Source organism: Ambystoma mexicanum, chromosome 5p (assembly GCF_040938575.1).
Source record: "Ambystoma mexicanum isolate Mex_15411 chromosome 5p, UKY_AmexF1_1, whole genome shotgun sequence".
Classification (NCBI taxonomy): domain Eukaryota; kingdom Metazoa; phylum Chordata; class Amphibia; order Caudata; family Ambystomatidae; genus Ambystoma; species Ambystoma mexicanum.
Window position 1 is genome coordinate 300,085,143 of NC_090930.1, and position 23,136 is coordinate 300,108,278.

Sequence of the window (23,136 nt, forward strand, 5' to 3'; positions counted from 1 at the left end):
TCCATTTGGTACATACCAGTTTACATAAATGCTGTTCGGCCTGTCTTTGGCCATGTCAGCTTTTCGACGCATGATGGACTCTTTATTGAAGAACATAGGGAACGTGTCCTACTTTCAGGACATCATCCTGATATACGCTGAGGAGCAGGAGATGCGCGACAAAGTGTTTCGCAAGGTGCTAGCCAAGTTGCAGGAAGCAGGTGTTCGGCTACGCTACAACAAGTGCATATTCCAGGCTGCAGTAGTGGAGTACCTGGGCTACACGATATCCAAGTCAGGGATCAGTCCGAAAAAGGAACTGTTGCTGGCCATAGTGAAGGCACCCTCTCCCAACAGTAAGGAGGAGTTGAGGTCGTTTTTAGGCCTATCCAAGTACTATGCAAAATTCATGCCTTACTTCTCAGAAACCACAGCCCCCATGAGGCAGCTACTCAAGAAAGGAGCAGATTATCAATGGAGAGGGAAGCAGTTAAGGAAGTTATCAGGCATGCGCCCTGCTGCCAGCCATTTAACCCACCGTGGAAAACGGTGAACACCACCAATGCCAGTTCATATGGTTTGGGGGTGAGGTTAACCCATAAGAAGGGTGATGAGGAGCACATAGAGGCATACGCGTCAAAAGCACTTTCACAAGCGGAAAGCAATTACTTCAGCATAGAGAAGGAGATGCTGGCATGTGCCTGGGCGGTAGACTACCTTTGAATGTATGTGTGGGCCACGAAATTTCAGTTTGTAACAGACCACAAGCCTCTAGTGCACATACTGAGTCCAGGAAGTACCCGAACATCCACTCCCCGCCTGGCCCGCAACACAGCAAAGTTGCATGAATATACTTATGAGATACCGCGTATCGCGTGTTGGAAAAATGCCCAGGTGGACTGCATGTCCAGGTTGCCCGAACAAAAAGACACAGCGACCATCTTTCTGAAAGATGAATGCGTAGTTGCATTGCTAGGTGGCCTCAGGAGCAAGGAGTTCCCAGAGATGAGTGAGCACCATTGTAAGGAGAAGGCTGCTGAAGATATCCAAGTCACAGAATGGGTCAGGAAAGGCTGGCCGTACGAGAAGACTATCCCCGGAGGCCTGCGTCCATATTGGAAGGTAGGTGATGAGATTTTTGAACACAAGGGGATGCTAATGAGAGGCGATCAAGCTATCCCACCATTGACACTGAGGACAACCATTATGTGCAGGGCCCACGCAGGACACCTGGGTAGCAATATGACGAGGAGGCGTGTGAGAGAATCGTACTGGTGGCCTGGCATGGACCTGGACATAGGAGCAATGACCAAAAGATGTCATGAATGCCTCAACAGAGATAAAAGACTGAAGGTCAGGCAAGCTCCATTACACCCAACGGAAGTGCCGGAAGGGTTGTGGCAAAAATTAAACCTGGACTTTATAGGCCCATTAGATTTAATGAATCCCGAACACAAGCATGGGATTGTGTTGGTAGACTACCTATCGAAGTGGGTGGAGGTAGCGTTTGTCCCGGACATCACCACACAACCGTGATCCGCTTCCTCAAAAATATCTTCCAAAGAGAAGGGTTATCAAAGGAATTGATCTCAGATAATGGGGTCCAACTTTTCTGAAGAATAATGGAAACATTTCTGAAGGAAAATAATATCCAGATAAAGGCGGCCCTGTGTCAGCCCCAAGCAAATGGCCTGGTGGAACCCACAAACATGCAACTAGTGACAGCAGCAGGATTCGACCTTCATAGCACAGTTAGGAAGCCACTGCGGCCCATCGTCTTACCCCCAAAGGGATCACAAACATATTGGTGTTACGCCTCGTCAGAGCAGCATCCAATTTAGTCCCACCATGGCTATCAAAAATAAAGGAAGATGACACAGTGGACATGGAGGAATTAGTCTGTCGATTGAGAAGAAACAAAGATTGCATGAAAAGTGGAACAACAGTAGGAGAGCTCCACACCGAAGCACCGTCCAAGAGGGTGACATTATCAAAATTAAACTGACACATAGAGAGAGCCTGTGATGGGATCCAAGTTTAATCGACCAGTGAGAGTGTATCAGCGAGGGACCAATCCTGTGCGCACCCAAGATGGGAGGAGATGGAACCTAGAACGTGTAGCTCTATATGAAAAGAGAATAGCAGAAACGCACTGTCCAAAGGTTCAGGAACATGATAGCGTTGAGAGATGTTCTGGAGGTGACAAGTCACTAGTTGAAGAGTGGGCTGAATAGGAGATAGAGAAGTATGAAGGAATTCAAGCTCAGGAAGGTAACAGTCCAACGAGAGGTGAAGTACTTCATGAGAGAACAGCAGAGATGGAAGCCTTGCCACGTAAGGGAGAGGTAGGAGGAACTCGCCCGCAAAGAGAAAGGATAAGACCTGGACATTTTGCAGAATATGGATCGAATAGCTCCTTCTTGCTCAACAAAAGGAGGTATGTAGAGTTGTTAGCTGGCGAGAAGTCGTGCCCGACCTCTTGTCAGAAGACGCGACACAGCGAGTGGCAGTGACTTCCTGTGAAGCGCAATTAAGAACGCAGGGAGCGGGAAAGATGCCACTGCAGCCCCGGTGCTCCTCCTGACAGGATTAGCCTGCAGCTGGCCCATCTGTACACCAGGCTGTACACCAGGCTCCATCACACTTAGAGGACTACTTACGAGCACAAAGGAGAGTAAGAGACAATGGGCCTAATTACGACTGTTGCGGTAAGGCAACAACGGCGCCGGTAGTGCTACCTGCGCCGTTGTTGCCATGCAGCAACATTACGAGTTTGCTCGCGGGTGCCGCTCTGGACGCCTGGTCCAGGCGTGCAGAGCGGCACCCGCGAGCAGACCAGGATGGTAGCAACGGTACCGTTATGAACGGTACCGTTGCTACCATCCTCCCCATTCCCATTGAGCCCTATGGGGGCTCAGATGGGAATGGGGACGTACCGGCTCTGGGTCCCGCGAAAGGGCATTCCGGGGCCCTCCAAGGTCAGATTGGCCCGGTAAGTCCCCTTTTGCGGGATCCGGAGCCGGACCCGGGTTTGGAGGTAGCTATGCCTTGTTAACGGCATGGCTACCCCCAAACTCGTAATGAGGCCCAATATCTGTTTATATGCAAGTTGACAATAAAGCCCCTGTTACAAGTTACCAGTCTATGAATGTTCATTGAGTGGGCCACAACATAATTGGTGATGAGGATTCATGGATAGCACACGACCACCAAGATGCAGGGAGCCATGCCCGCCGCGCCATTCTTACAGGCCCCGGGTAGGCCAGTCATTCCATGGCTTCAGTGGGAACCCCTATTTCAGACGTATTTGGAGGCGGTTGGTGGGGTTGATTACCATGCCCCACCTTATTCCACAACGCTCTCAGATGGATAGACAGAAGTTTAACTATTCTACAAAACCCTGTGTAGAGTTATAAGCTTGCGAGAAGTCGTGCCCCACCTCTGGCAAGAAGACCCAACACGGCGAGAGGCAGTGACTTCCCGCAAAGCGCCATTCTGAGCTTGGGGAGCGGGAAAGATGCCCCACCGCTCCTCCTGACACTGGGCCAGCATTAGCCTGCAGCTGGCCCATCTCTACAGCAGGCTCCATCACACTCAGAGGACTACGTACCAGCACAAAGGACAGTAAGAGACCATATCTGTTTATATGCAAGTTGGCAATTTGGTATTTAGTATTTATTAAATTTTATATAGCGCTTTACGCCAACGCGCTTTACAAAAGAAACAAGCAGAATACAACAAGCATTACTTAATAAATTGAATCAAAACCAGAAAACAGTATAAGGAACTATTTACATTAGTAGTGAGGTTAAGCATGAGTGGAGAGGGACCAAAGTGAGAGAAGGAGAAGGAGGTGTGGATAGTGGTAGAGACAGAAGTGAAAGAAAAAGCAAAAAGGTGCTAGGGAGGTGAGTGGAAGAGATAAGATTTTAGAGAAGTGCAGAAAGTAGGGTAGGAGGGAATAGAGCAGATGGTGAGAGGGAGGCGGTTCCAGTGGAAAGGAGCAAGTAGTTGGAAAGAGCGGAAGCGGGAAGGGGTGCAGGGTGGAGGAGGAGAGAGTAGGAAAAGATCAGTAGACCCGAGTGAATGGGAAGGAGTACAGAATGTGAGAAGGGAGGATAGGTAAGAAGGGGCAAGACCATAGAGGGATTTAAAGATTATACAGAGGAAATTAAATTTGAGCTGGTAGTGAAATGAGAGCCAAACTAGTAAGGTGAGAGAAGAGGAGATGGAGTGTTGAGGTGAGAGAAGGCCGAGGGAGCGGATGGCAGCGTGGTAGACAGATTTAAGGGGGGAGAGGTCAGTGGAGGGGAGGAAAAAGAAGAGAGTGGAGCAGTAGAAAAGTCTGGAGAAGATGAGGGAGGTGATTCAAAGTTTAGTCGCATGAAAGGTTAGGAAGGGTCGAATTTTACGGATGTTATAAAGGTGAAAGCAGCAAGATCTGGCAGTAAGAGAAATGTGATGAGATAGAGGGAGATGGGAGTCAATGTGAAGACCAAGGTTACAGGCATGAGGAGAGAAGGGGAGTTGGGAGGGGGGGAAGAGAATGAAAGGAGGAGATGAGGGAGGAGGAAGTGTGTTGGCAGGGAAGAATAGGACTTCGGTTTTGTCAGCATTTAAAGTGAGAAAGTGAGAGGACATCCAGGATTTAATAGCGGAGGGGTAAGAAGAAAGCTTATGGTGGATGTCAGGAGTGAAAGAGGAGAAGGAGAGGAAGAGCTGGGCATCATCTGCATAGAAATGATGTGAGATACCAAAGGAGGAGATAATAGGAGCTAAGAAAGAAGTGTAGAGTGAGAAGAGGGAGGGGCCAAGGACAGAACCTTGGGGGACGCCATGGTTGAGAGGATAGGTAGGGGAGGTTCAGCCACCCCGGGAAACTGCAAAGGTGCGTTTAGAAAGACAGGAGGAGAACCAGTTGAGGACAGAGTATTTAAGGCCAAACGAGGAGAGAGAATTGAGGAGAAGAGGGTGGTCAACAGTATCGAAAGGCGGCAGAAAGGTCATGGAGGATAAGAATGGAGGAGTGCTTAGAGTAGCGTGCAGAAAGGAGAGAATTGAGAACAGAGATGAGAGCAGTTTCAGTGGAGTGTTGAGGGCAGAAACCGGATTGAGTAGGGGGAGGAGAGAAAGGTTGGAGATGAAGGAAGAGAGTAGAGAGTAGACAATACGTTCGAGAAGTTTAGAAAGGAAGGGTAGGAGGGAGATGGGACGATAATTGGATGCGAGATGGGGATTCGCATAAGGTTTTTTGAGAATGGGGATGATAGTAGCATGCTTAAAAGGAAAAGGAAAGGTGTATGTCGATAGACAGGTGTTGAAAAGGGAGGTGAGACAAGCCCCTGTTACAAGTTACCAGTCTATGCATGTCCATTGAGTGGGCCACAACACCCCGCCCCCAGCAAATAAAATGTTCTTTATTAATATAATGGTTTATTATCCTGCAAAATTAATTTCACATCTTGACTACAGATTACTCTAACATCCTAATAAATACGTTTGGATAGCTCAGTGAATAAAGCGCTGACTGCGTATGCCTGTGTCTAGCCCCAAGCTCGTAGGTCCGAGTCAGGGCAGGGCTAACGGCAGTTTTCATCCCCCTGGTGTTGAGCCACTGAGTATCACAACTTTGGGCAATATTGTAGAAAGGCCTGCTATTGACACCAGGGCAAACGACGTCGAGGGAAAGCGCTATGCAAAAAACGTGTCATCATTAGAAATGGGCTATTTAAAAGCACTCACAGTGTTCGTGGCACCTGGCAAGCAGCTCCAGATCATCGGCGTGATAATAATCGTAACCGGATGTCCCCAAAACCTCGAAGGGCAAGTAGCCAATGATGGGCGGGGCCCTGCAATAGACCAGAGGTATGTTAGTAAACAGACAGCCTGACACTAATTACCGTGACATTGTGGAACATGACGATAAGCCTACATCAAACACAGCCTTCGCAGCCTCCAAACACATTTGTAAATAACACTGCTGTAATAATAACTGCGCAGATTTTGGAAAAGCCATCCACGCGCATCTGCAGATCCTGCAATTTAAAGCAATCCGTGATGCCAAGACCTGCTTGTTGGTACACGAGCCCCTGGCAGGGCAAATAGCATGCTAAATGAGCCTGTAAACAGCAGGCCTCTGCCCTTACAAGCGCCGTGCCAGCTCTCACATCAGGCCCGGGAGTTTGCAGTGCTTGCTGCGGGGGGAAATCACACACATTAGAACCTATCGGCAGATATTAACAAGCGAAGAAGCGCCACTGATCGTGATCCACGATTGCCACATCCCAAGGATCACTGTGTGTCCTTCCCAGTGGCCAGCCCTCCAAGTGTATGAATATTATTTTTGCCCCCTCTTACCATAAACCCCTGTGGCACAACGCTCTGCTGCTTCACAGCTAGAATTCCTGCTATATAGAAACCAGCAGGTGCTTGCAGCAGTGGCCGAAGTGTACGAAAAGAAGTAGTGGAACTATGTTCCCTGATGGCCTGCCCCGCTCCCCACATACACCATGCCTGTACCCCCTCCCACACACAATCCAAACCCCCAAACAAACACACCTGCTATTTATTGGAAAGTGCAGTGGAGTGAAGTGCAAGCTTCACCTTCTTCCTACACTTTTATTTTAAAACGAAACCATTCCAGAACGGTTTCCTTTTAAAATAAAAGTATAGGAAAAGCGAAACTTAAAAATAAAAAGTATGGGAACACCAATCCCACCCACATCGACCTCTGGCTTACAGTCCATACTGGGTGCATTTCTAAGTGCATTGGGGCGTGCGTGAAACAAGGCTGGGTTAGTTTCCCAGCAGGATGAGCCCAGATGACCAGAGTGACTCTGGGTAAGTGCACAGGAAAGTACAGGAAATGAGTGAGCAGTAACCACGTCGGCCATCTTTACATTGCATGCCAAGTTAGGTGACTGTGCAGGGTGCACAATAACTGCAGGCCGAACGTGTAGCCAAACCTACATGAAGTCGACCATGCTGCCTGGCATGCATCTATTGGGCACCCTGCCCAAGTGGGTAACTTGCAGGCGCATGACCTTGGACAGTGTCTGAAAAGAATACTTATGCTTTGTCCTTGGCACTCACAGATGCGAAAAACAGGCATGCAAATGCGGTATCTAGCAATGACGTCCTTCCCTGTCCCTTCTCTCTCTGCACTTGCACGTTCTGAATGCTCACAGGGCCCAGTAGGACCGCCCCTTCCTGTTCTTTCGTTTCTATTTGCCTTTCTTCCCATAGGACCGCCCCTTCCTGTTCAATCGTTTCTGTTTGCCTTTCTTCCGATGTTCCCACCCCTTTTGCCCTGTGGGTGCTTTCAAATACAATTTCTTGATGTATAAGCGCCTTACAAATGCACAATAAATAAATAAAAAATACAGCAGTACCCTAACAAATCTGGTGGCTGCGTGCACACAGGCACAGCATTGGCAACGGAAAGGGCACCCGATGGGATGACAAAAGCTGGAGGTGGTTTTCCCACTCGCCACTCCACCGTCAAGTGTGATTGAATGCTACTCATTAGTGTGGCAATCATAAAAGACGCCTGATTGGCAACCACCTGGGAAAGAAGTCATATAAAGTACTCGGATAGGTACACAGGAAAATAAATAGTCATAAAGTCCCCTTAACTCTAATCCTGTAATAGGGAGGGTACCCTTCAAGCGCCATCGATTCCATTACCTCCGGAATGTACATGTCTTTCAGTTTTCGTGCACCCTGCTTTTGGCCTCAGGAAGGATTCTAGTCCTGGGTAAAAAGTTTCTGTCTAAAATGAAAGACTAAGCCACTGTGCTTTGGGATATACTGGTCTGGTTTAACCCCTTAACTGCCAGGCAATTATGCAAGTCTATGCAAAAAGGACGAGAATACTCGTCCTTGGCACTTAGGCCTCAGACATGCGCAAAGTCTGCTTCAGGGGCAGCAAGGTATCTAGGCCAATGCCGCTTCACGGGTGACAATCATAATAGAACGTTCTGGAAAAAAGACCAGTAGGGATCTTAACAAACTCGCTTTCCACAGGCCAAGGCCTGCCTCCTTTGTGTGTTGATTAAACAGAAGTACTTGGCTGCATCCTTGGCTTTCACAGTGTAATGATGCAGGCAGGGGGCGGGGTTTCATTTTATAGAATGCACGGCAGAGGGGTCAATGCTGTGGGAAGGGGGAAGATCGTTTGGGGAGAAGCCCACCTCACATGCCGTGCTTTCATTCAGGTATCCGTTCCACTGGGATGCTGTGAGCACCATTTGAGACACTTTTATTGCCAGTGTCCATGGACAAATGAAGCAAAAGACTGTTGCCATCGTTGCTGAACGCTGCGTGAGGGGCGGGGAGCCTTGTAATGAATAGGTGTGGCTTACCTGCTTCAACAGTTTCCTTAGTCCATTCAGTTTAGCTAGTTTCGATCACGAGCAATGAACCCTTTGGGGGGCGAGGGGGTCATGTATTCAGAGTGGCTACAGTCATGCATTCAGAGTAACTAGGGTCATACACTCAAGGTGGCTACGGTCATGCATTCAGAGTAACTAGGGTCATACACTCAAGGTGGCCACGGTCATGCATTCAGAGTAACTAGGGTCATACACTCAAGGTGGCCACGGTCATGCATTCAGAGTAACTAGGGTCATACACTCAAGGTGGCTACGGTCATGCATTCAGAGTAACTAGGGTCATACACTCAAGGTGGCTACGGTCATGCATTCAGGGTGACAGTAGTCATGTATTCAGAGCGGCTAGAGTCATGCATTCAGAGTGACTATAGTCATGCATTCAGAGAGACTAGAGTCATACATTCAGAGTGACTATAGTCATGCATTCAGAGTAACTAGGGTCATACACTCAAGGTGGCTATGGTCATGCATTCAGAGTAACTAGGGTCATACACTGAAGGTGGCTAAGGTCATGCATTCAGAGTAACTATGGTCGTACACTCAAGGTGGCTACGGTCATGCATTCAGAGTAACTAGGGTCATACACTCAAGGTGGCTACGGTCATGCATTCAGAGTAACTAGGGTCGTACACTCAAGGTGGCTACGGTCATGCATTCAGAGTGACTATGGTCATGCATGCAGAGCGGCTAGAGTGATGCATTAAGAGTGGCTAGAGCAGCTAGAATCATTCATTCAGACTGGCTACAGTCATGTATTCAGAGTGACTAGAGTCATGCATTCAGAGCAGCTAGAGTCATGCATTTAGAGCGGCTAGAGCCATGCATTTAGAGTGACTAGACTCATGCATTCAGAGCGGATAGTGTCATGCATTCAGAGTGGCTAGAGTCATGCATTTAGAGTGGCTAGAGTCATGCATTCAGAGTGGCTAGAGTCATGCATTCAGAGTGGCTAGAGTCATGCATTCGGAGTGACTATAGTCATGTATTTAGAACGGCTAGAGTCATGCATTCAGAGTGGCTAGAGTCATGCAGTCAGAGTGGCTAGAGCGGCTAGAGTCATTCATTCAGAGTGGCTACAGTCATGTATTCAGAGTGACTAGAGTCATGCATTCGGAGTGGCTAGAGTCATGCATGTGGAGTGACTATAGTCATGTATTTAGAACGGCTAGAGTCATGCATTCAGAGTGGCTAGAGTCATGCATTCAGAGTAACTAGGGTCGTACACTCAAGGTGGCTACGGTCATGCATTCAGAGTGACTATAGTCATGCATGTAGAGCGGCTAGAGTCATGCATTCAGAATGGCTAGAGTGGCTAGAGTAATTCATTCAGAGTGGCTACAGTCATGTATTCAGAGTGACTAGAGTCATGCATTCAGAGTGACTAGAGTCATGCATGCGGAGGGGCTAGAGTCATGCATTCGGAGTGACTATAGTCATGTATTTAGAACGGTTAGAGTCATGCATTCAGAGTGGGTAGAGTCATGCATTCGGAGTGACTATAGTCATGTATTTAGAACGGCTAGAGTCATGCATTCAGAGTGGCTAGAGTCATGCCTTCAGAGTGACTAGACTCATGCATTAAGAGTGGCTAGAGTCATGCATTCAGAGTGACTAGACTAATGCATTCAGAGTGGTTAGAGTCATGCATTTGGAGTGGCTAGAGTCATGCATTCCGAGTGGCTAGAGTCATGCATTTAGAGTGACTAGACTCATGCATTCAGAGCGGCTAGTGTCATGCATTCAGAGTGGCTAGAGTCATGCATTCAGAGTGGCTAGAGTCATGCATTCAGAGTGGCTAGAGTCATGCATTCGGAGTGGCTAGAGTCATGCCTTCGGATCGACTATTGTCATGCATTCAAATAAGCTAGAGTCATGCTTTCAGAGTGACTATAGTCATGTATTTAGAACGGCTGGAGTCATGCATTCAGAGCGGCTAGAGTCATGCCTTCAGAGTGACTATTGTCATGCATTCAGAGCGGCTAGAGTCATGCCTTCAGAGTGACTATTGTCATGCATTCAGAGCGGCTAGAGTCATGCCTTCAGAGTGACTATTGTCATGCATTCAGAGCGGCTAGAGTCATGCCTTCAGAGTGACTTTGTTCTTGGTTGGTGTTAGTGAGCATTAGTATCAGGGTTGCATTGTAATGAAAGCAGTATGGGAATCAGACGAGTCGTTGTGCAGTTTATCCCTGGTGGATCCATGAAACAGCCTCTTCCCCTTCTTTCTTGGAGGAACTTTGGCTAATCAGGTTGGGAGACTGAAACATGGTCGTAAAATGTAGGATCCTGCTTCCCACCTGCCCCACATTTTCTGTACTTTGCGAGGCAGGAAGTTTAAGCTGCAGCTATCCTAGTGGATCAGCACTCAAGAGTGTGTCATCTAATCCTTGACACATTCTCTGACCCTGAGGATTAGAGAATTCCCGATTGCTGCAGTTACGGGTTCACCTACCTTAGGCAGTGACTGCCTCGCTGAGCCTTCGATATGCGACCCCTAACTCTGATGACTGCTGCGGCACCTGCTGATCTCCACGACCATCGTCTGTTTCAACAGCAGCACACGTTTGTTTCCGGGTCAGTGTGCAGCATGGGCGGGCGTGTGTGTGACGTGATCTTAATGACTGTGAGGAGAGTAAATGCCATGAGTTTTTTTGAGCATGGGGGGCAAAGACGTGCAGGATTTTGGGGGAGAAATGCCAATGAGTGATGAAAGGAAAGGTGCGGAGAGCGGGTAGATGGGGGCCAAGGGTCGTGCAGGCTGTATGTCAGAGAAAAGTGGTTTTGGGGAAGCACGCCCCTCCATTATGGACCAATGGCACGGGAGAGCAGAATTGACAAGATAAAGAGCCAAATCAGGGAAACTTGATTGAGAGAAAGGGCTGAGTGGAGTCAGCATCGGTGTGAGGGATTCATCGGGTGGGCCTCAGCATCCCACATATATTCGGGGAACATGCATCCGGGGCACCAACGAAGATCTGCCGTTAGGGGCTTAAGAATCACAGCAATCCCCTATTTATAATGATGATGGACAGTAGAAGAAAAACTAAAAGGTGCTGACAAGGCTGTGCCCCTTATCCAGACTGTCTCTTAAGGACCTTCTAAAGCCACCTGCAGTTTATGAGGATTCCCATCGCCATCCTGCACCTGCAACACATTGATCGTTCTACTTCAGACGTGTGAGCATCACCTGAACAGATGCCTGCCTGATTGCTGAGCTCTGGATCAATGTGAATGGCATTTGACTTTTCACATCATGTCGGATGTGCGGTGGGACCCATTTCTATAGGTGACTAGGTCCTACAGCCCATGCTAGCAAAGACCAAGTCCTACACAGAATCCCTCTCCTTTTTATTTATTTATTTATTTTATTCGCATTTGTAAAGCACGCAGCAGCCCTAAGGCATCGTGGCGCTTGAAGATCGCTGGATCTTCACCTTATGCAATGGTGTTATAGCACTTCAGGAGTGGGATCTAATAGGTGCCATCGTCTCTTTACTTCGTTATCCGCCCTTGGCTTTACCTTGGGCCCATGACCTGTGTGTGGGGAGGATAGCTCAGGGTCAACGTGCTTGGTTTGGAAGTAAGATGACACGGAGCAACACAGATTCGATCCCCGGGTCCGCGCTTAGAAACCTCTGGGTGTTTAAGCGCATTATAAATAACCAATCATATCTTAACTCAGGTGTCGCTGCTAACACCTGTGACAGCCTTCCCCCCAAGAGCTGTAATTACATTATAATATTTATTAAATCACAAAAAGAGATTAATAACAAAAGAAAACAAATGGAGAAGATGCCCAGAAGCTTGCATTGACCTAGTGACATGCTAGCTTAAGGGGACACTGAGCAGTGATGCAGAATGTTAGGAGAGAAACACCGAACCTTAACAGTGGTTAAGGCCCTCAGCAGACACATGCATTAGTTTTCCCTGCAAAGCCAGCTAGTGATGCAGGTTCCCCGGAAACATTGACCCTCTTCTACAGCCATCACGGGGAGAGCACCACTGACCTGTAACAAGACTACTTCAAAGGATGCTCATTTGGAAGGTTACTAAAGCTGCTTTTGTTGATGTGTTCACTGAATCACTCATTGTACAAAGTGCAGAAGCCGCTCTGCTTAATCGGCTACAGTCTGCAAGGAGGATCTCGCTTTTTAGGCTAATCAGCCAAAGATGACTGATCACAGGATCCGAAAAAGTAATTAGTTACTAATCACTGGCAGAAGGCAATTTGATGTGATGTCTCAGGACGGTCACATCGGGTCTCGATTCAAAGAGCTTTCCCTGTTTGATTTAAAGTAGGAGACACTACATGCTTTCCTCATGGCTATGTGATATTTTTCTACACCAATCGACAAATTTGTTGACCGAGCCCCTGTTTAAAGTGCAGCCTATGAACAATGTTTCAGAACACAAAAGATGATGCCAGTATGGTTCAAAGAGCACACAGATGACCAGGAGCCCTGCTGCAATGTCTAATTGAAAAATAATCCCACTCCTGACATCAGCCCGCACTTACTTGCTACTGCTTGACCATCCAAGTAAGGTAGCGGATCGTGCATGCAAAGAATCTGTTGTTTACGTTTACGTTTACGCTTTCTCTTTTTAATTATATTTTTAATAAAAACATTGTACTCACATCTTATTACAAATTCGAACAAGCCTAATACAACATGATAATGCACACAGACTCAATAGTACATCAAAATCAACCGTGACCCATTCATAATTCCCCTTTCCTCCCCGCCTTGCCGCCACAGCGCTTTCTCTTTTTAAGGAGTGAGTGGTGCACAACTGATTTCTCTGGCAGGCCGGATGCACCACAGATGCGTCAGACAGTGGCCGGACTGTCTCCGGGGATCGGCAGATGGTAAAGGAAGGTGTCCGTGTGCACATTTGAGTTAAAATAACCCCCATAAAACATGGGTTTTGAAGGGCAATTTTTATTTATTGTTCTATTTTTAAATGTAAACTGTGTGATACACTGCAATACCAATTGTATTTGTATTATGAGACTTAAATCATGTTTTAAATAGGTGCCAGAATGCAAAGACAAACATTGATTTTAGGACAGGCAACACTTCATCATTAAACTCAGGTGACTTAGAGGGCCATCATTGACGTCCTGGGGGGAGGGGGAGCGTCATTTGACCCCGTGGGACGTATGTTGTGCACCCGTGATGCAGGCAATCGGGCTCCACGCGAATGGGAGTGATAAAGTCTGGGACTGCGATAGATATACAGTTTTGTAGCCAGGAATGACTGCATCTCAGGTAGTGTTTAAGACAGACATTCTGTGTGATCGTGTGCACTGAAGCCAGGATCACACACACTGCAGAGTTTGCAGTGTTATTTAGCAATTACACTGTGCATGGTTCATTGCTATTTTGGAGGACAGTTTGTCCACATCTATGCAGTGTTTTTTGTACACCATACTCTTATTTTGCACATGTTTACAGCAATGTTAGTGTAAGGGCGTGGGAACGGTTTACTATTGTGGCCGGCCTTTTCTCTCTTTCCATCCCCCATCACTGACCCTGCAAAAGTGCATCTTTGCAAAAATAAGACTATTGAAACGGATCTACATTAAAATAGCAACTAAAAAAACGCCAAGGACGAAAACAACTTTTTTTTTGGGTCGAATTCCCAAACTTCGATTCTGTTTTTTCCACTTTTCAAAAACCTTTTTTTAATGTCGGGGGAAACCTTCTGCCACGTTTTTTGTAATGAATGGTCAGTCCTTCCATTTATCACACATCTGCTAGTGGGTATCTCAGTTCATAAACCGATAGGGTGGGTGCACGATAGCCCCATCAGATTGACAGTTACGGGCCTGTATTAAAGGTTCATCTTATCACAGAGGTGTCCTTTATATAGACTTGTTTTAAGGACATATTGTGTTATCCATATAGATGCATTAAAAAAAAAGAAATGAGTATTGAGTATTGTTATTATTGTTGATGTCCTCTTTCTACTGTCATGCTGTATTTATTTTGATTGTGTGCAATGCGTGAAGAATTCTCTTCTGTATGGGTTTGTAAACCCATTCACACACAAAACAAAAATAAAATGATTGCAGTCAGGTGGTGACGCAATGCGCACACATTACTTATCCTGTCATATTCAGGCATGTTTTAACATCACAACATCACACTCTCCTAAAGTATTTTTTTGTGTTTATACAATAGCACATGGCTTGGTTTTGTTCCTCTCATTTCTTTTAATCCCATCCATGGAAGTGTCTATTTCCATCACACATTTTGAACATAAATGCACGGCCGCCATCCAGGCGATCGTTGGATACTTAGGAAATGCATTTCTGAGGATGACAACAATAAATCGTCCCCTTTCCTATTTATTAAGCCTTTGCCAGGCCACTTGGCAACTTTTTGAAACAAAAACAATTCCTCGAACCTAGCTCACATATTTAAGCAACAACTTGACTTTTCATGATCAAATCTTCTATTATGTGCTGTTTCTCCACATAAGGTTGCTGCCTCGGTGTTTTGTTCTGCCAGTAATCAATAAGCTGCATGTCTAGTAAACAGGCAGTGTTTTATGTCACAATAAGCCTGTGGCATGTTAGATATGCCAGGGTGTTCAGCTCTTATAGTAGCTCCATGGAAGGACAAAGGCAAAAGGTGTAGATGATGGTTTTTTGCTCATAGACAGTGGCCGCTTAGCACTAACACCATGCAATGCTGTGCTGTCAAAAGACCTAGGTTCCCATTCTAGCTAAACCTATGGTTCAAACAGTGGGGACTGTGCACACACCCCAAGCCGGACCAGTGGCCCAAGGCTGACATCTGAAAGGGAGCGGCACCTGCTAGCTTACCCAAACTGGCACCGCGTAGGCTTACCTTGAAATATGTGGGAGTGCCACATGGGCTATCACTATTAATGCATTTTACATCAGGGTGACCAGATTTAAAAAAAAAAAAACGAAAAAAAAACGGACCAGGTCACAGAAATAGAAGTAGGACTAAAGTAAATACAAATACAACAAATACAACTTTAGTCCTACTTCTATGTAGCTAGCCTGTTGCGGGAACGGGTAAGGTGTGTGCTCACAGCCACACTCCTCTCATTGGAGCTCCTGGGAGGAGAAGGGGGAGGAAATGGGGCATGAAAAGCATTTCACACTCCCATTCGGCCAGGAAGAGTTGAACCGGGACTCGATTTTGGGATTTCGAAATCGCGTCCCGGCAAAAACCGGGACCGTAGCCACCCACCCTTGGAATCCCGGGACGGGGTTTCTAAAATCAAAAAACTCCCGGGACCCCGGGTGATTTCCCCGGACTGTCCCGGGAAAATAGGGACGTCTGTTCACCATATTTTACATGGACCAGTGAATGTTCATTTTACCATGGGCAACGTTGGTAATTAGTTTCATGCAGATGTCGTTTTTTTCCACCGCCCAGCCTCTCCTTCCTTACAGGGGTGAAGACACCAGGCAAAGTAGCAGGCTGAATACTGTGTCTAGCGAGTTCAAGTAATAAATACTCCAAAAGCATGAAAAGAATGTCTGCGGCTTCCAACTTCCTCCCTTGGCCTCTGCTGCAATACCACTGGTGGTGCCAGAGAATACATGGACCTTTACAGAAGACCACCATTTTTAGTTTGGGCTATTAGGTGTCGCTATGCCAAAACTATTGTCATTGAAATAAGAGCATCAGAGTGGAGATGAGAATGAGGGCTCAGAAGGAGGGCTTGTAATGCTTTCAAATGGAGATGACACGAGGACGGATACATAGGCTGCAGGTGTGTTTGATTTTGTGTCCATCCATTTCCGCTCATTTGTAGGTGAAACCTCTGTGAAGTTAAACCCATTCCTGCCCAAAATGAAACCCCTTTCGCACGATTTCTTTGCATTTGTATTGTGGGCTGAATTTGGCAGCCATTTTTACTTTCAAAATGGCGACCGCTTTATGTTAATGTTTTTTTGTTTTTTTTATCAGGGATTTCATATGTCGTATGCTTCTTCGTTTTGTCTTTTATCTTTTTTTTAGTTTGGGCTATTAGGTGTGGCTTGTTTTTATTGGTCCTGTTTTCATAATAAGAGCCCAGCCATTGTGCATTGTAGCGTGAAGTGTGACGTTTTCCATGGTGGATATTTGAAAGCTGTCAGTCTCCTTTTTCTTTCTATGAAAGTGGCTGAGCTACCGGCAGCCTGCAGCTTACTAGTGTTTGTTGGTTCGCTATGTCCATGTAGACGGCTGCCCCAGGCACCCTGTTGCCCCTGAAGCCGGTGTCCAGAGCTTCCCCTGCTACTACGAAACCCCCACTGAAGCCCATTCTGGCTGGGACACTGGAATTGTCTGAGCCTCTGCTGTGGTCCTCCCCAGTGCCACTAATTTCAATCCTTTACCCGCTATGTTGCTGCTGCCACCAGGGGGCAAAAGCACTCAACCCCCTGCCTCTGCTATGAAGAGGTGCAGGCACCGGCAACACCAGAAATCCGAGGAGGCGGGGGTTAGTGCCGAGGGAGGTGTCACTATTTGAGGGTAACGTAGGCCAAGCACTTCATGCAGAGGGAGATAATGAGGACCTAGTTTGTATGGGGTTGTAACAACTTGGTCTTGGGGTAGAAGTGTAGGGTACATTAAGAGTATGGCGAGGGCTGATGTACCGGAGATTAGGTCATTAACACGTGTGATACTGCCTCACTTTGCAAAGGTTTCTTATGATGAGTGCAGTATTGTTGCAGGAAATGCTGCTGAAAGGATGGATCTGCGTGATTTTTCCGTCGCACACCCCAACATACCCCCACGCACACCCTACTTACCTTTCAAGACGCGCTGTGTACCTGCGGCGCTGGTTGCCTTTCACTTCCGTGATCAGGAACTGGCGCTGCAGTGTCTTTTTTTTTTTTTTTTTTTTTTTTGGGCAGCTGCAGGGGTTTCCCCCCGCAACTTAACTCCCGCTTACTATACTGTGTAGTTTGGTGAGCTGGGTGTAGCGGGAGACACCCCCGCAGCCCCTGTTTTTTCTTTTTCTCGGGTGTGCTGCGGGGGTGTCTCCCGCAACCCCCACTCACTATACTTTACAGTGTAGTGAGCAGGGTGTTGCGGGGGACCCCCCTGCAGCCCCTGTTTATATTTTCTTTCTCGGGTGTGCTGTGGGGGTGTCTCCCGCAACCCCCACTCATTATACTGTATAGTATGGTGAGCGGGTTGTTGCGGAGGACACCCCCGCAGTCCCTGCATCTTTTTTTTTTTTTACCTACCTAAAATGCATGCCACCAAAGGTTCGAACTTTTCGTGTTCGAAACTTTGCTGGCATGCATTTACGACCTTTTTGTACAGGTCGGAACTTTTGGTGCAGTCATGTTGGCCTATACCGAATGGATGGCCTACCTGCACCCCCAGAAGGAAAGAAGGCTACTGCAAGACCTGATGGAGACATCAGCGGCTGAACACTGCCAACATTAATGGTGAGCCTCTACCTCCCTCCCTCCCCAGAAACAACTTCCTATTTTCAAAAAAGGTGCTATGATTGTAAATAGTCTGTGTTGGAGGAAAAGGTTGCTGTGAATAAGCTGAAAGTTGAGGGCTACCCCTCAAGTGAATGGGTGCCCAGGGTCACGCAGGTTCTGGTCAGTAATCACAAAACTAAGACACAGATGTTTCGTCCAAGCTAATCAGCAACATATTGTGCTTCACACTGCACCCCAGGCCTGAGGATGGGATAGGAGATTCCATGCAGTGCTGTGTGGATTTTTGATCTTGACCAATGATGGAGCCGGGAAATGACTAGGTTTACAACGGATGACTACCACCCACAGGCAGAAGCACAGATCATTACTCCAGGCCAGCTTTTCCTATCACTCAGCAGTCGCATGCCATTTTTGTGACATGGGTTAAATTGGAGGTAATGTTGATTGGATAAAGTCATTCCTTAACATTGCCCCAAAAGTAACATTCAGGCAATTAAAGCCATTACAGCCATTGCCATGTAAGCATGGTTTGATATCATCATCAGGTTTTTTTAGGTAGATGCCCAGCCCAACATCCATATGGCCCAGCAGATTCATGTGAATAATATAAGACGCTGAAAATCAAGTCCCTTGAGGTGACAGTGCTGATATAAAAATGACTGCCCTTGAGAAAGTAAGAAGTAGACAGTCCCAATGCTGTCCTGCTGAACATCACACATAAGCATGTTGTATCAATTAGCACCCTGCCAACACCGTTAAGCAATTCAGTCAACTGGTAGCTCATATATTGTTACTCAAACTACACTCTGTCAGAGACACTGCACCAGAATGCACATTCTGCCCTGGAACTCATCGCTTTCAAACAGTACACACCACATCCGTAAACAAGGAGAAGGGCGATGATCAAGACATCACGTGAGGACACAAGCTGCGTCTCCAGGCCGGCTCTACCGTTTTTCCTGCTTGTGTTGTTAGTTCATTCATGAATGTTGTCTAGCACTTAGCGTGAACACGGGAATGGGCTAGTGATTATCTATTTATAGATTTATGGCAGTCCCAACATGAAGGGAGTTTGCTGAACATATGGGGTTTTCTTTTAGGTTAATAAATCGAGCAATGTGAAGTCCTGCTTTTACGTGCCGATTGTTTCCCGTCATGGTTTTCTTTCCTTTTTAGGATCGGGCTTTTCTACGGTCACAATTTTATTGACTCTCGTGGTTGGTGTTATCTCATGGGATGAGTCCCATCGGGACACGGTTAAGATTTATACAGAGGCTATTAAGCATTCAATGTTTCCAAATAGGTAAGTTTTGGGTTAATAAGTGCTCGTACGTGCAACGGGAATGTACGTTATGTGGTGTTACCACGCAGGGACAAATGTGATATATATTTGCCCTCACCTCATTATGTCACTCTAATACCATAGATATGTGGTTTGTTTCAGAGCTACATTTGGTCTGGCTATCTATCATGTTTTCGCCTTTGTGTCTACAGGTAGACGACAAGTTGCTATCTTTCTCACACAGAATCTGTGAGGAGGCTCCTCCTATTAAATCAGGGACTGCACGCTGCTTTATTGTTTTGGCGGATGCGTGGCCCCAGTGATGACCCTCATCTGTGTTTGTTTACCGAAGAGAGTCACAGGGGATTGAACGTGAGTGTTTCGTTAGAAACTACCTTTGTTTTTACTTTCCTTGACTCTTTGGTGTTTTCATAAACCTTTTTTGGTCATAGGAATTCTTTTCCTTATGGTAAGGTTTTTCTTTGTTGATTCTGGATATCTAGGAGTTTCACGAGGTGTTGGTGATGGTGGATATACTGTAGAGGTACCAACTTATATGGTGTCTTCTATTTGGTTTGTGGATCACGGTCCTCTTACTGTCTTCTCGGTTTAAGGAAGAAGGAAGGTATTAATCACCTTTTCTACGCCCCGTTTATTGATAACACGGTGGTAGTAATGATCAATCTTGTAATTTATGCATTTGGCCTGATTGATGTTGTGTTCTTATGCAGGTGAGCTTCGCTGGTGTATTCTACATGTCCCTCATTTTTTCCATCTACTTTCTACTCCACTTCGCTGGACCACAGTGCCCCTGAAGAATTTCTGTTTACTGGATATTATACAGAAAGAAACATGTCGGGTTGGGGAGTGTATTGTTATTTGTGAACAGTTTGAAGCCATATCCGCCTGAGCCAGAAGCGATTACATTAATGAGGAATAGGCTCAGTGGCGTTAAATTTTATGATTCATATTAATAATGGATCAGAAATTGTACAATAGGTGTTTTAGAACGTTTGATTTTTATTGATGATATGTTGCCATTATTGAATGAATTTTTGAATGGATTGTGTATGAGTGTGGTTGGTTGTAGTTTTGAGATGGGAATGTTGTATCAGGTCAGTCCAATGATGAATTGATAGGGTTGATCAATACAAATATAACTTTTGATACTAATATTGCTGTATGTTTTTATTATTGAAAAATCAGTTTTTTTAGTGATTTGTTTAATAATGTCAATAAAAAATATTTAATTATATTCGAGCGTCCACTGGGTTGAATTCAATTGCTTCATCTCAAGTTCTTGTTTATTGTTGGACGCTGGTGCTTGACAGTAGGTTTATGCACCGACAAATCAGCTTGACCTTGTAGACATGGATAGTACACTAGCACCTGTCATTTGAACGCAACAGTACTCTGACCTTCTATGTTAATCTTGTATATGTTCATTCCAGGCCATGTCACAGTACTTAGATATCCCTGGTATCCCTTGTTACTCTTGTGTTTTGGTATTTTTTGTACGGTTCATATCCGTGGGATTCTCTTTTCCCTTTTCCTTCCTATAATTAAGGATGTTTCATTGTCATTTTTGCACCTCGTCACTTCTTTTAGATATTCCAGATTAACTAGTTGACTTTCTGTATTGACACAATGGCGGCTGATAAAACCCGCAGTTATGATGATAAATATGTGGCTGAATTATTGGCTAAATCCTCGTTATTTTCTAATGATGGAGATAGTTCCCCATTGACTAATATCAGCAATTGGGATGAGCTCTTTCAACTTTGCAAAAGATCCATCCGCACAGAACTTCACGGTACTATTATGTTGGAATACTTGCGTAACGGTGTCTTACCACAAGGTCTTGTGGTGAGGAATGAGCCACGATTATTCCTGGATAACAAAGAATTCATCATCAGGTGGAGTTATATTGCGAATAAATGTGGAAGGGATTGGCTCATCCTAATAATTGACACCGCTAAGGAGATGTCAATTAAACAACTTGAAGAACTCTCCAAATTAGAAGAAGCCATCAAAAAACTTGTACTGTTGGAGGTATACACCAAGAAACTAGATGAGATTATTCGGGAAATGAATGATTTTAAAGAATCCACAGTACGAGACCGTATTAGACGGCTAAAAACAGACATTACAGATTTTTCCCATGAGAAAGCGTTTCGATATACCCAAGAAGGGTATGTGCCGGATCAACATTATGATGGGGCACCTAAAACTCAACAACACAAAAATGCGAGGTATCCCATACCTCGTTTAGTTCACATAGCTCAGACGAAGACACTTTTTCTTGTGGAGGTGGTGGTAGACAACAGAGACGTGGTAACAATCGGGGTCGTGGGAATTCCAACAGACGTAGGTCTCAAAACACTCGCCCATTTACTAGAAGGAGGGGACCCTCTCTTGGTTTTTTAGACCAGGACCTACAAAACTGGGATTACGAACCACCAGTAACAAGGAGCAACAAAGCTTACTAAAAAACTTGTCTTCATATACACCCACACCGGTTGAAACATCTGTTCTGGAAAAAGGGTTTGGGTTTGTCCCTACTATTTCCTATGACCGGTTCATTTCAAGAGTTGAAATAGAGGAACTATTTAGGAAAATACATTTTAAACAGTAGTTTCATGAAAATCCTTTCGAAGATGAAGATAGGAACAGCGGTTTACATAACCGATCCACTTTTTGTCCACCCACGACCAGCCACAGTCCAGAATCTGTGGTGTTTGAGAGAAGGGTTTTAGCTGATTTGGAAAGGTTAGAATCTACCCAGTCTCCATATGCTTTTCAAAATTGTTCGATGGCTCAGAGAAAAGCCTTTGATTCTCTTAAAAACAACAAGGCCATAGTAATACGCGGTGCTGATAAGGGTGGCGCAATAGTGTTATTGAACCGTCAAGATTATGTCACAGATTGTTTACGACAGCTTTCAGATACTACCTTTTACAAACCTGTTGAACAGGATCCAACAGGACGCTTGATGAATATTATCGCCCTCAAAGTAGAAAAGGCAAAAGACAGGAACTGGATAACTCGGAAGGAGGCTGAGTATCTAGTGAAGAGGGATCCCAGTGTTCCTTTGTTCTATATTCTGCCGAAGATTCATAAGACACTATTGAATCCCCCGGGTAGACCAATAGTGTCAGGCACGAACACAGTGCTGGAACCGTTGGCTAAATTTGTCGATTCCTTTTTGACAGGATTTGTTGGTAAAATGAAGTCCTATGTCCAAGATTCGAAGGGAGTCATCAAATTGATTGAGAATTTACATTTCAATCCTCAGAAGGATATTCTTGTCACTATGGATATTGTTTCTTTGTATACCAAAATTCCTCAGTCGTCCACACTGGATATTATCGAAGAGTTGCTGTTAACTGAACGCAGCACTGGTATGACACCCAATTCATTTATTTTATGGTGCACGGAGTTGGCGCTTACTGAAAATTACTTTCAATTTGACGGCCTTTTTTACCAACAGGTCCATGGCACTGCCATGGGTTTGGCCGTGGCACCCTACTTAGCTAATCTTTATGTAGGCTTTGTGGAACACATGAGTGTTTATAGTGAACATAATATCTTCAAAGAATGTATCTCGTTGTGGCGAAGGTACATAGATGATGTACTGCTAATCTGGCATGGTGATGAAACCACGTTACAATCCTTTTTTCAGTGGCTAAACGGGATTAATCCCTTTTTGAAGTTCACTATGAACTTTCATAGGGAGCAGATAGATTTTTTAGATCTAACTATCTATTCCAATCCCTCTAGTAATTTGTTGGGATTGAAACCTTTTCACAAAACTACGGACAGGAATTCCCTTCTCAGGTATGACAGTTTCCATCCCAAGTCCTTAAGGGACAATTTACCTTTCGGGCAGTTTTTACGACTCAAACGGAACAGCAGTGAGAAAGAGAGGTTTGAGTCGGAAGCCTTTGATTTGAGTTATAATCTGATTCAGCGGGGATATCCCAACAAAATTGTGAAGAGGTCTTTGAAGAGAGCCTCCAATAATCACTGGGAAGCTTTACTTGAATATA

General features: G+C 45.6%; 1 protein-coding gene across 3 annotated transcripts in view; it reads right to left on the reverse strand.

Moving 5' to 3' along the window:
- PASD1 (PAS domain containing repressor 1) overlaps positions 1-23,136 on the reverse strand; it is a 622,352-nt gene that overhangs the window by 124,674 nt on the left and 474,542 nt on the right. For all 3 annotated transcript variants that reach the window (XM_069612735.1, XM_069612734.1, XM_069612736.1), the window contains one exon: positions 5,722-5,828. In XM_069612735.1, coding sequence (XP_069468836.1) covers positions 5,722-5,828 — 107 coding nt within the window. The remainder of the gene's footprint in view (positions 1-5,721; positions 5,829-23,136) is intronic.